The sequence below is a fragment of the Meriones unguiculatus genome, chromosome 2 (assembly GCF_030254825.1).
Source record: "Meriones unguiculatus strain TT.TT164.6M chromosome 2, Bangor_MerUng_6.1, whole genome shotgun sequence".
In the NCBI taxonomy this organism is placed as follows: domain Eukaryota; kingdom Metazoa; phylum Chordata; class Mammalia; order Rodentia; family Muridae; genus Meriones; species Meriones unguiculatus.
Window position 1 is genome coordinate 50,405,467 of NC_083350.1, and position 13,420 is coordinate 50,418,886.

Below are 13,420 nucleotides of genomic sequence, written 5' to 3' on the forward strand. Positions count from 1 at the left end.
TCTGCTGCTTTTTAATTTTTCAGAACATGTCCCACAGAGCTCAGGTTGGCTTCACACTCCAGTCTTCCAAGTGCTTAAACTATGGAAATATGCCAGCACACCAGGTTCTGTTTCCTTCTTTATTGAGGAAAACTTACTGTGTAGCCCAAGCTTATCTGGAATTGACTATTCTTCCCCAGCTGCCTGACAGCTCGAATTTCACATTGATTCTTCCACATCTGGCTTGTATTTACTTTTATTAATGATCAGGAAAAGTAAATCTAAGTCATTTTTTAATAGTTTAAAGTCTTTATTTCAGGGTCTGGAGAGATGCCTCAGCAGTTAGGAGCACTGGCTGCTCTTCTGCGTTCAATAACCAGCACCACATGGCAACTCAGACCTGTCTGTAACTCCAGCTCCAGGGAATCCAACACCCTCCTACAGAGATATATGCAGGCAAAATACCAATGCACATAAAATAAAAATAAATTATTTAAAAATATTAAATTCACTGGGCAGTGCGGGTGGACGCCTTTAATCCTAGCACTTGGGAGACAGAAACAGGTGGATCTCTGTGAGTTCAACCCAGCCTGGTCTCCAGAGCTAGTTCAAGGACAGCCAAAGCTGCACAAAGAAACCCTGTCTCAAAATTAAAAAAATAAATAAATGAAAATTAAAAATATTTAATTCGATTACTAGGAAGTTTTTATCCCATTCTTTTCTGGTAGAAGACTATTTCACTTAGGACCAGATTATGAACTATTGCTTTAGCAACAAATGATACGAAGTACCCCAAATTTTAACCAAGAAAATGTGGTGTATTTAAAGACAAGACACAGCAGTATCAGGACCTAAAATATTTTGAGAATTAGAAGGCATCGCTAGAAAAGAGAACAGGAGAAATTACTTCAGAAATCAGTGTTTAATGCAGCCACATGAGCAGAAATTAATTCTTGGAAACACTACTACTACCGATACTACGGCTGCTGGATACCGAGGGACAGCATTAAAAAAAAATCTTTTCTGAAGAGATAATCCAACAGAGAATACTACGAATGATCCACCATAACTTTTTCCTAGATGCAGCAAAATCTGGTGCACGGTTTTCACAGCACATTCAAATAACTACCATATATGGTGACATTTGCCCCATTTTTTGTTCCCTTCTACCTTCCCTCCCTGTCTTTTGCTGTAGATCCACGCAGGGCTGCCTGCTTGTGGCCTCCACCCAGTAAGTGTTACAGGAATCACCAGCTCAAGGCATTCCCTCTACATACTTCAGTCAGCATTTCCATTGCTGTGTCTTGCATAACAACAGCAAAAAATTAACATAACAATTTAGCAAAATAAACAAAGCAAAAAGTGCAGATTGTTTCTTTGCATCACTGTAATCTCAATAAAGATTTTTCAAAGCAACTGTGGAAAAAAAACATGAAATGAAAATGCATGCAACGTTAGTAAAACCTAAAATCCATTACAGATTAGGAAAAAAGCATATGCAATTTTCTCAATAAAAAGAAAATATTAAGAGTTTAAAGGAAACTTTCCTACTGAATATTAAATCCAAGGCTATTCCGAAAGTTCTCATTACCCTGCACGTTAGAACCAGCATCATCTTGGAATTGAAGACTGGGGATGACCGGCTTCAGGAATTTGAACTCATTTGTTCCAGTACCTCCAGTCAGACACACCTCATACTGATAGCTCTGGGACAGGGTTCCTGTACGTGCAACGTCCATCAAATGGCCAGGAAAGTGTCCCTCAGGAACAGAGCAGACACCCAGAGAGGCCGCCCTGGCCCTCCTGCACAGCCTCACCCCCACGAACAGCAGCACAGACAGGAGGAAAAGCGAAGACACAGACGCCAAGGCAATGACCAGGTACAGCGTGAGCACATCTTCATCATCCTGCGCGGGGTCGCGCGCCACCTCTGGCAGAGGCAGGTAGGGTTGGGAGAAGCCATCCACCAGCAGCACATGCAGAGTGACACTGGCAGAGCGCTGAGGATCGCCATTGTCCCTGACCAGCAGCAGCAGCCTGTGCTTGGGGGCATCGCGCTCACTCAGCAGCCTGGTGGTGCGCACCTCGCCATTGTGCGCCCACACGCTGAACAGCCCTGGCTCCGTGGCCTTGAGCAGCTGGAATGACAGCCAGGCGTTCTGGCCAGAGTCGCGGTCCACTGCCACCACCTTGGTGACCAGGTAGCCGGGCTCTGCCGCCCTGGGCAGCAGCTCTGTACAGGGCGCAGAGGCGTTCTGCAGAGGGTAGAGCACGAAGGGCGCATTGTCATTGTCGTCCAGCACCAGGACGCGCACCAGCGCCTGGCTGCTGAGTGCAGGGGATCCTTGGTCTGTGGCGCCCACGCGGAACTCGAAGGACTGCAGGGCCTCATAGTCCAGCGCTCTGAGTGAGAACAGCTGCCCATTTTCAGCGTTGATGGAGATGAGAGAGGCGAGGTCCATCTGAGGGTCATTGGGAGGCAGCAGCGAGTAGGTGATGTGGGCATTGGAGCCAGAGTCTGAGTCTGAGGCTCTGATGGTGCCTATGTGCAGGGCGGGGCTGTTGTTCTCGCGGACAGACAGGGTGTAGGAGGATTGGGTGAAGGTGGGGGCATTGTCGTTGATGTCGGACACCTGCACTGTTATGGTGTGCTGGGTTGTGAGCCTGGGTGTGCCCATGTCGGAGACGGTGATGGTGATGTTGTACTCGGCAGTACTCTCTCTGTCTAGTGCTTTCTCAGAAAGTAGAGTGAAGAAGTTCTTGAAGGTGGGTTTCAGGAGAAATGGAAGGTCATCCTGAATAGAGCAAAGGATCCTTCCGTTGTCCCCAGAGTCTTGATCTCGGACACTGAACAGAGCGACCAGGGTCTCTGAAGCGTTCTCTGGAATTGTCTTTGTAATTGATGATATAGTCACTTCTGGTGCATTGTCATTTATATCCAATACTTTAACTAAAAGAGTGCATTTTGCTGAAAGACCTCCACCATCTGTTGCTTGGATATTTACAGAATAGGATTGTATTACTTCAAAATCCAGTAGTGATCTCAAATTGACGTTCCCAGATGTTGGGTTGATTTCAAAGGTTTTTCTGATATCTTCTGATGCATGCAAAAATGAATATGATATTTTCCCATGATTTCCGGTGTCTAAATCCTTAGCAGAGATGGCAATGATAGTGGAACCAATGAGCCTGTCCTCTGGGACCTGCACCTCATAGAGACTCTGAGCAAACTCAGGAGCATTATCATTGATGTCCAAGACCTTTATGAGAATCAGTGTAGTCCCAGATCTGGGTGGAGAACCACCATCTGAAGCTGTAAGTGTCAATCTCAGCTCAGATTCCTCCTCATGATCTAAAGCTCTGTCCAGAACCAGCTCTGGATATAACTTCCCATCACCACTGTCATGAGTTTTAACATAGAAATGATGACTGGGGCTAATGCTGTAGTCCCGGAGACTATTGCTTCCTATGTCCAGGTCTTGAGCGTTCTCAATTAAGAATGTGGCTCCCACAGTTGCGCTTTCTGGTATTTTAATAGTTATTTCCTTGTCTAGGAATGTAGGGGAGTGATCATTTATGTCTCTGACGTGCAGCTCGGCCCGATAGAACTGTAAAGGGTTTTCCAGTACCACCTGAAAAGGCAGCACACAGGGCTGGGTGGAGCCACACAGCTCTTCTCGGTCCAGTCGCTCATTCAGGAGCACATCTCCGGTCAGGACGTTAAGGAGCAGACGTTTTTTATTATCATCTGACACTACCCTTGCCTCTCTGGAGGACAGCTCCGCAACCCCCAGCCCTAAATCCCTTGCCAGATTAGACACAAAAGAGCCAATTTCTATTTCCTCAGCTACAGAATAGCGCAAAGATTCGGTACTCGCCCGAGACAATCCCAGCAAAATAGAGAAAACCAAGACTTGCCTTTTCTGCAGGATGAGCACCCTTCCGGTTCCCATGGTTCCTTCAGGCAACCTCTTTTTTTCCAAAACTTGATTTGGTCCCAATTCTGAGAGATGAAGGCCCGATATTTCTATTGAAAATCCCTTGGCAGCTCGGTCCGTGAAGCTCCAGTTACCTCGCTTCTCAGTGGATTGGCTGTTCTCCGATCCTTTCCATAGCGGAGCCCACAGGGCGAGCTATACACGGTTTCACGTTATCCTACAGCGCCACCATGTGTCTCTATGTATTTTTTCATTTAATAGTTTTTTTCCTAAAATTTCGTGAATACATCTATCTACCTATCTATCTATCTAGAATATTCAAAAGCAAATTTCACATAGATTTTATTTATCTCTAAGTATTCCTTAATTATTTCTAATTATCAAGGCCTTTAAAAATATAATTACAATATCAACACCACAGTTGCCATACAGAAATGATTCTTGGATATAGCTTAAAACTCAGTCTGTTTAGACTTTCTCGGTTTTCTACAAAATGTCTCGTGTTGTTGGCTTGTTTTAATTAGAATCCAAACAAAGCTTACACTCTCTATGAAAACATTAGTGCTTTGAATGTCCAACTCAAAAAGATCCACTAAAGTACCACAAAATAAGCAAATAATGTTTATTTCAAGAAAATTCTTTAGTAGTTACAAATATTTACCTTCACACTGGTAAACACTTGTTAGGGTGAGTTCATTATATAACTGTAACACCATTACACTTTGCACACACACACACACACACACACACACACACACACATAAATCAAGAAAAACCAGAGAACACCCTGCTTTTTGTTACTAATTAACTTAAGATATGGGGGTATTAGACTCTTTGCTTTTAGATTAAAAACAAGTAAGGTATGATGGCACATACCTTTACTCCCAGCACTCAAAAGGCAGAAGCAAAGGGATCTGTAAGTGTGTCAGGTCGGCTTGGCCTACATAGTGAGCTCCATGCCAGGGAGAACCATGGAAGGAGACGGGCAGCTTGCAGGCAACAAAAACTGCTTAGCTAGTGATTAAGACATGTAGGTAAAGAATAACAGAAACATCCAACATGGAACTGTGACCTACGAGATGGATAATATTTAGGAAGACAGAATCCTGGTTCTGTCACTCTCTGTGGACGTGGACAAATTATGTACCTTTATTTCCTTACCTATAAAATTGGATGCTGGCAGTGTTTTCCTCCTAGGGCCTCTGTCATAGAAATTAATGAGTTGACATTTACAAAGTAGCCAGAAAGAACTGACTAAATGTCTGTTAAGAGAAAACAATGAAAATATGTGGAGACAACTCAGGACTGGTGTGAGTGGATGTCATGCTTCACTGAGGTTCTGGTTCAATTCTGAGCTTCAAAATAAAATTACAGTCACAATGTAGCCCCCAAATTTCATTTCTATTGAGTATGTCAGACTTTCCCATGTTACCAGGTATTGGGTTATAAGTAATCCAGGAATAATTTAAAGTATGTGAAAGGATATGTGCAGGTCATGGACAAGCGCTACTCCAATTTTGGAAAAGAAATTTTAGTGTCTGATTTTTGTCTACACAGGACAGTAGAATCAAGATTCACTTATTTAAAAAAAAGAAAAATAAGTATCATTCTTAAAACAAAGATGACCCAGAGTTCAAAGTCATTCTTCGAAAGGCAAGCGGAATTTCAAGGAAGCAAGAAAGAGGAACAGCAGCAAACACTCTAAAGTCAAGAAAAACATTAAGTGTTAGAACTATCTATTGTATTTAAGGTTGTATTTGTGGATAGAGGCCTGATAAAATATGTGCTGCTCTTCTATATGTAGCCAAATGCATGGTGTGTTGGTTTGAAGGAGATTGCTTGCCATGGACTCTTAAGTTTGAATACTTGGTCCCCAGTTGGTAGAACCACTTGGAAAGGATTAGGAGGTGTGGCCTGATTGGAGGAAGTGTGTTAACTGGGGTTGGGCTTTGCGATTTCCAAAACACTCATGCCATTCCTAGTGTCTGTCTCTCTGCCTGCAATGTGCAGATCAAGATGTGAGTTCTCGGCTGTTTCGGCCACCAGACCTTTGCTCTGTCACCATGGACTCTAACCTCTGACACAGTAAGTCCTGAGTTAAGCACTTCTTAAAATAAGTCGCCTTGGACATATGTTTTACCACGGCAATAGAATAGTGACTAAGACACAGGCAACTGAGCTGACCTGCCTGTCTGAGCCTCATTGTGGTTTGGTTTGACCTTGGCAATTTCACAGATGGATTTCTGTGACAGAAGAGGTATAAATGATCTTCTAGAACATAGATATGATATTAAGAAGTCACAACAGTATAGACTATTACTTTGCCATAGACAATGTTGGAGCAGTCATTTAGAATGAAGTCTAATTCTTTATGATAGCCATTTTGTTGACATGGTCACACAAAAGAGAAAAACTTTTGCAAAGTATTGTGTAGTTGCATCGCTTTGTTTTGGTGATATAATATTTCACGTGCATAGACATCATTCACAAAATTTAAAATAGAATTTTTAGCAGTAGGATGGTTGCAAAGAAAATGAAATTGCCCTTGGTTAAAACATTGGGGGACTAGGAAGCAAATGAGGGTAGAAAATGCAGTCAAGAAATCTGTAAATGAAGGCTGTAACAGGAAGAAACAGGTCGGTACCTGAAGAAAAGCACAGGTCACGTTTTGTTTCTTTGTTTACTTCTTCCTTCCTTATTTTCTTTCTTTTTGAGACAGGGTTTCTCTACATAGCCCCAGATGTTCTAAAACTCACGCTATAGACCAGGCCAGCTTCAAACGCAGAGATCTGCCCGCCTCTGCCTGGGATTAAGGGTGTGCCTCACCACTATTCAGTTTAGGAAGACTAGAGAAACTTGAACATCTTTTTAATGTTGGTGTTTAATATTCATTAGAAAGGAATAAAATGCAGAGGCCCCAGATTGGATCCAGAATACAGAAAGGGATTGGACTTGGTGAGAAGCATCCCCAAATGAGAAAAGTATGGTAGATGCTGCCAAGGTGAAGACTTGGTACACACACACACACACACACACACACACAAAAAAAAAGAAGTAATTAACATCTGATGAGTTCTATTTTGTCTGTAAGGTTCATGAGACAGTTCATCTTCTGAGTAATTGGGTGAGAACATTAAAGTAAGATAATTGAGCTTTAAGTACTTGTATGCACTGATGAGAAAGATTATGAGAAAAATTATGAAGAAAATTATGGCCTTAAATCTGAATGCACTTTAAAATATATGTTTTAATTATATGTATGTATATGTATCTGTGTATATGTGTTCTGTGTGCATGTACCTGAGGAGGCCAGAAGAAGACCCCATTGCAGTTGGAATTAAAGGAGATTGTGAGTTGCTGGATGTGGGCTCTGGGAACAAACTCAAGCTATTAGCGAGAGGAATTTGTTATTTAACCAATGAGTTGTGTCTCCGGCAGCACAACTGATAGCATGATAGCAGCAGCAACATGAGAGAATTTAAAGACAGTGAAGCTGGTGTTCCCAGAGGGAGATGCTTAGTCACTGTATCACAGAAAGGGCAGCTCTTGGTCGGGAAGTGCAGCAGATGGCCTGGTTAGTGAAAACAGAACTATAGGTGAGGACCTGGGGACTGAATGCCCAGTTCTTTTTAATGAACAGTGCACTGGCCCAGGAATGGAGGCTGGTTTGCCAGCTAAAAATGAAATGATACAGTTCATGCCCTAATACCACGAGACCCTTACTTCCAACACTTGTAGGCAATCAAAAATTAAACTGTTACTTGGCTTTTGTTGTTGAGAGTTTTCAAGAAAATTTATTCTGGGAAGCTGAATCTTTTTTTTTTTTTTTTTAAATATAGATTTCAAGGCAACTTTTCTCCATTGGCTGTGAGAGCATTTCCCTAGTTACTTATAACTAACAGGAGTTGTTTATTATAAAATTGACCAGCACAGCTTGATTTGAATGTAATGTGTTAAATATAGTGATAACAGAGATATTTGAAGACTGAGAGAACAAATTTCTTTTAGTAAAACATTTTAGAAGATTGGTTGGTTGCTTTATTTGGGCATGGGAGCTCCCTACATCTTGGTTACTCTCCACTAGTGTAAGGAGACACACAATTTCTTCCAGAAATAGAGAAGTCTTGACGCTCCTTTACCTGGGAAAGCCTGAAGCAACAAGACAATTACCTGACCTTCTGCTGTGTCTGATGTTCTGTCTGTGGGACTCTTCTGCCTGCTTACTTGAAATCATAGGATCCTAGAGCTATTTTCCATTGCTTTGAACATCTTTTTGAACCAGAGACAACACAGTATCTCACACATTTGAGGTATACAGTTTAGTGGTTATTCCTATGTTTGCAGAACTGTGCAACGATTAGCATTATCTCTACTTTAAAATATTTTCTTTATTACCCATACAGATTGTACCCAACTAGTCTCCATTCCTACACATTTTCCCAACCTTAGACAACCACCAAAACACCTTCTGTCTCCATAGATTTGTTTGTTTTGTATGGAACAGAATTATAAAATATGTGATTTAAAAATCAACAGATTTCTCTCATCCAGCATAAAACTTTTACGAGAGCATCAAATCCTAACCAGTAAGCTCAAGGAACATCAAAATTAGCACAATATTTTTGAGACTGCCCATGATGTATGTGCTGGCTAATTTATGTAAACTTGACACAGGCTAGAATCATTGGGGAGGAGGGAAACTAAACTGAGAAAATGCCTCCATAAGATCAGGCAGTAGGTAAGCCTGTAGAGCACTTTCTTAATTAGCAGTTTGTGGGGGAGGGTCAAGCCCATTGTGGGTGGTGCTCCTCCTGGGCTAGTGGTCCTGGGTTCTATAAAAAAGCTCAACAAGGTTTGGGGAGCAAGCCAGTAAACAGCACCCTCCCATGTCCTCTGTGCCAGCTCCTGACTTCAGGTTCTTAATTGTCTTTCTCTCTCCATGATGCTCATTATCTCATCTGCATAGAGATTTTAGACTTTGTAGGAAATTCACAGGAAACTTCATCGCCGAACCGTTACATTTTCCCCTGTAATGTTGTCAGACCATTAAGTACAAGAACCATTATAGGGTGGTACTTCTCAACACCAGATGAATGGGTTGCATTTATTTATTATTTTTATCTATCTATCTATCTATCTATCTATCTATCTATCTATCTATCTAACTTCTCAAAGCTTCTCAGTGCTACGTATGTATGGCAGTTTCATACATTAAATAAATGTGGTCATCAAACATTTGGATGCTACTCTTCAGTAGCATTCAGTAGCATTCAGACTTATTGGCTTATGATCATATCAGGAAGTTTAAGCAATAAAATAAGACAGGAAATTTTAAGCTAACGATAGACTAAGTCCTGAGCATAAAACATTTCTTCCTACTGGGTTTGAATGTTGCCAGATACACTCAGCACACGTTTACTTGTGGGTCAGTACTCAGTGCATGTTCATTTACTTCAGGGAGAAAGCATAAACAATCTTACAGGTTATCTCACAAGCTTGCTTTCTTCCATCCAATCTATTGTTTAGATGTCTATGTACACCTGACCTACACTCTGTCTTTGTGAAATTAGTAAGACAGTTGTAAAATCAAGGTCTCATATTCCAAGACTCTATAAGTAGCCACAGTATTCATGTGCCTCCACAGCCACCTGCCAGGACACATAAATAGGGTTATTAAGAAGCTCATCACCTGTCCCCGCTTGTTTATTCTGTATTGTGATCTATCCTGGGATCTATCATTGAGTCAGTCCCACCATGGGCTCCTTTTCAACGGATCTAATGGTTGCATCACAGCATGGATTTTCCAATATATCAATATATTAAACAGTAACAAACATTTAAAAATATCTAAGCTAGTGTGGCTTGTAAAAAATAAAGTTACTTGAAAATAGCATTCATAATAATAAGCTACAAGAAAAAAAAACTACAAAAACTACAGAGTTTCAACTACTCCTAAAATGGTCTCTTTATTTCATCATAAGCAAACGTGCAGGTGAAAGTGCAACTGGAAGAGTCAGATGGGGGCGGGGAGTGATTTTGTGTTGTTTAAGGAGGTGAATTATCTACAAGTTAGGACATCCTGGAGAATGAGCTAGAGAATAAAGTACCATCTTATTGCAAGCGCCGATATAAATTGAAAAGTGGAAAAGACATTATAAAATGCAAACATTAGGAAGTTTGAAGTTCATGCAAATTCAGAGATAAACACAGCATCAGGTACAGTCACTAAAGAACCCCAAACTATTGCGTAAGGAAGGACTCCCCTCCACTTCTTTCCCAGGGAACTGGGGTGGTAGATTGGGGGAAACTGGCTTCAAGAATCTGAACTCATTTGTCCCAGTACCTCCCATCAGACACACCTCATACTGGTAGCTCTGGGACAGGGTTCCTGTACCGCTGATGTCCACCAGGTGGCCAGGTAGGTGTCCCTCAGGAACAGAGCAGCTACCCAGTGATGCCGCCCTGGCCCTCCTGCACAGCCTCACCCCGACGAATAGAAGCACAGACAGGAGGAAAAGCGAAGACACAGACGCCAAGGCGATGACTAGGTACAGCGTGAGCACATCTTCACCATCCTGAGTGGGGTCGCGCGCCACCTCTGGCAGAGGCAGGTAGGGCTGGGAGAAGCCATCCACCAGCAGCACATGCAGAGTGACACTGGCAGAGCGCTGAGGATCGCCATTGTCCTTGACCAGCAGCAGCAGCCTGTGCTTGGGGGCATCGCGCTCACTCAGCAGCCTGGTGGTGCGCACCTCGCCATTGTGCGCCCACACGCTGAACAGCCCTGGCTCCGTGGCCTTGAGCAGCTGGAATGACAGCCAGGCGTTCTGGCCAGAGTCGCGGTCCACTGCCACCACCTTGGTGACCAGGTAGCCAGGCTCCGCAGCCCTGGGCAGCAGCTCAGTGCAGGGCGCAGAGGCGTTCTGCAGAGGGTAGAGCACGAAGGGCACATTGTCATTGTCATCCAGCACCAGGACGCGCACCAGCATCTGGCTGCTTAGGGAGGGTGAGCCTTGGTCTGTGGCGGCCACGAGGAACTCGAAGGCCTGCAGCGCCTCGTAGTCCAGTGCCCTGAGCGCGAACAGCTGCCCATTGTCAGCGTTGATGGAGATGAGTGAGGTCAAAGCCAGCTGCTGGTCATTGGGAGGCAGCAGCGAGTAGGTGATGTGGGCATTGGAGCCAGAGTCTGAGTCTGTGGCTCTGATGGTGCCTATGTGCAGGGCGGGGCTGTTGTTCTCGCGGACAGACAGGGTGTAGGAGGATTGGGTGAAGGCGGGGGCGTTGTCGTTGATGTCGGACACCTGCACTGTTATGGTGTGCTGCGTTGTGAGCCTGGGTGAGCCCATGTCGGAGACGGTGATGGTGATGTTGTACTCGGCTCTGCTCTCTCTGTCCAGGGCCCCCTCAGTTTCCAAGTGGTAGTAATTTTCAATAGAAGATTTTAGCACAAACGGGAGATCCTCTGGAATAGAACAGACCATCCTGCTGTTGTCTCCGGAGTCCTTGTCTCGGATACTAAAAATCATAACTAAAGTCTCTGCGGTGTTTTCTGGGATTGGACTGATAAATGATGACACAGCAATTTCAGGAAAATTGTCATTCACATCTATCACCTGAATTCTTACTGTAGATTTCCCAAAAAGTCCTCCCCGATCAGTACCTTTAATGATTATTGAGTAGGATTCAGTTGTTTCATAGTCCAAATAGCCTATTAAACTTATTTCTCCAGAGTTTTTGTTAATTGTGAATGTTTTTCGAATATCCTCTGAAGCATGGGAAAAGGCATAGGATACTTCACCATTAATTCCCGAGTCTAGGTCCCAGGCGGACACAGTGGTAATCAGTGAGCCAAGCATGCTATTCTCTGGAATCGTCACTTCATAGAACGTGTGCTCAAACGCGGGGGAGTTGTCATTAGCATCTATGACTCTCACTCGAACCAAGGCCGTCCCAGACCTGGGTGGAGTGCCACCATCCGAGGCGGTGAGGATGAGACTGAGCTCGGGCTGCTCCTCATAATCCAGCGCCTTGTCCAAAACCAACTCTGGGTATTTCCTGCCATCTGGATTAACTCTCATTGTAACGTGGAAATGAGAGCTCTGGCTTATGGCATAGCTTTTTACAGCATTGATCCCTACATCTAAATCGGTCGCACTTTCTAGTAAGAACACAGCACCAACGGGGCTATTCTCTGGGATTTCGAGAATCATTTCCTTTTCCAAGAATGTGGGGGAGTTGTCATTTATATCCATGACCTGAAGCTCGGCTTGCAAAATCTGTATGGGGTTTTTCATTAGCACCTGGAAATGCAGCACGCAGGGCTGGGTGGAGCCACACAGCTCCTCCCGGTCTAGCGGTTCACTTAGGAGCAAATCTCCTGTATTTACGTTCAAAAGCAAAGGCAGTTTGTTATCGTTAGAGGCCACCTGAGCCCCTCGAGAAGACAGCTCAGCCACCTCCAGCCCCAGGTCCTTCATCAAATTCCCCACCATGGCCCCACTCAGCGTTTCCTCCACCACTGAAAGCCTCCCAGGCTCAGCGTGAGCTTGAGACATTCCCAGCCAAACAAAGAGAAGCAGGACTTGCCTGGTCTGCAGATAGCTTCCCCCTCTGTTCTCCATAGCTCCTTCCCAGCAGGCTTCTGGCAGAATCGCTTCTGCTCCACCATACAGTTCTGAAAAACGTGCCCCTTGATTTGCCCACAGAATCCTCAGAATCCGAAGGATAAGTGATTTCTAGGTAGCACCTCCGTGGCTTGTTGTTTCTTCCTAGTTTGCTGTGCTCACTTGGGCTGCGTGTCTGCAGCATTTAATGTATTTTTTTCTGTAACTTTATCCTGCAGCGCCACCATGTGTCTCCACAGATATTCACAGTTCGATGAATGCTACCTAAATTCCATTCACATCCAATGTCCCCAGAAACAAGCATTTGTTGTTTATGGGATTACCATATATATATATTTTTTTCATCAGGGTTCTTTATAGCTCATGATGATGTTAGTGCTTGTTTTAAAGCTCTCTGTAAGCATCTCAGGAATGTAACGTTGCTAGGTTTAACACATCCCTTCACCACTTGGCCTTGATTAGGTGGAAAGGGAAAGGGAAAATGTCCTTGGACAGTTTCAGAAGTTCTCCTTGGGTTATGAAACTAGATCATGCAGGAGGTGGAACACATTAAGAACCGTATAAATTCGTAGTTTAGTTCCCGTTTCTTACACGTGACAACAATTCAGTGAGTGGCGCACGAATGGAAACATGCGCTGTTTCATGTAAAGCACACTCTTACTCCTAAAGCTGACCCCCCTTGGGTTCCCAAAATATTATACCAACAACACACAGCAGTTCGGGGGGCGGGGGAGAGAATTTTGCTTTCCTAAAGAGAGCAAAAAATTAATCTCTGATGAAACCAATTGATGCACATTCTTGTTAGTGAAGTAATACACAGTTACTTGAATGCAGCATTATAGGGGTAGCTTTTAGTCACAGAGCCCGAAGGCCCGCCTT

At 43.7% G+C, this 13,420-nt stretch overlaps 2 protein-coding genes across 2 annotated transcripts; both read right to left on the reverse strand.

Annotated features, from left to right (window-relative positions):
- Nucleotides 1–886: 886 nt before the first annotated feature.
- Nucleotides 887–8,883, reverse strand: LOC110539475 (protocadherin beta-14-like). Its single transcript, XM_060377375.1, has one exon. It carries the CDS (start codon nucleotides 3,930–3,932, stop codon nucleotides 1,527–1,529), a length of 2,406 nt encoding a protein of 801 aa, XP_060233358.1. The 5' UTR covers nucleotides 3,933–8,883; the 3' UTR covers nucleotides 887–1,526.
- A 974-nt stretch (nucleotides 8,884–9,857) lies between these two features.
- On the reverse strand, nucleotides 9,858–12,839 carry LOC110539476 (protocadherin beta-11-like). The gene has a single exon (XM_060377374.1). The coding sequence runs from the start codon at nucleotides 12,536–12,538 to the stop codon at nucleotides 10,130–10,132; it is 2,409 nt and encodes an 802-aa protein (XP_060233357.1). The 5' UTR covers nucleotides 12,539–12,839; the 3' UTR covers nucleotides 9,858–10,129.
- Nucleotides 12,840–13,420: the final 581 nt, after the last annotated feature.

Bases quoted from the DNA above. Each gene is read 5' to 3' on its own strand.
- LOC110539476 (XM_060377374.1), bottom strand. From the start codon at position 12,538: ATGGAGAACAGAGGGGGAAGCTATCTGCAGACCAGGCAAGTCCTGCTT.
- LOC110539475 (XM_060377375.1), bottom strand. From the start codon at position 3,932: ATGGGAACCGGAAGGGTGCTCATCCTGCAGAAAAGGCAAGTCTTGGTT.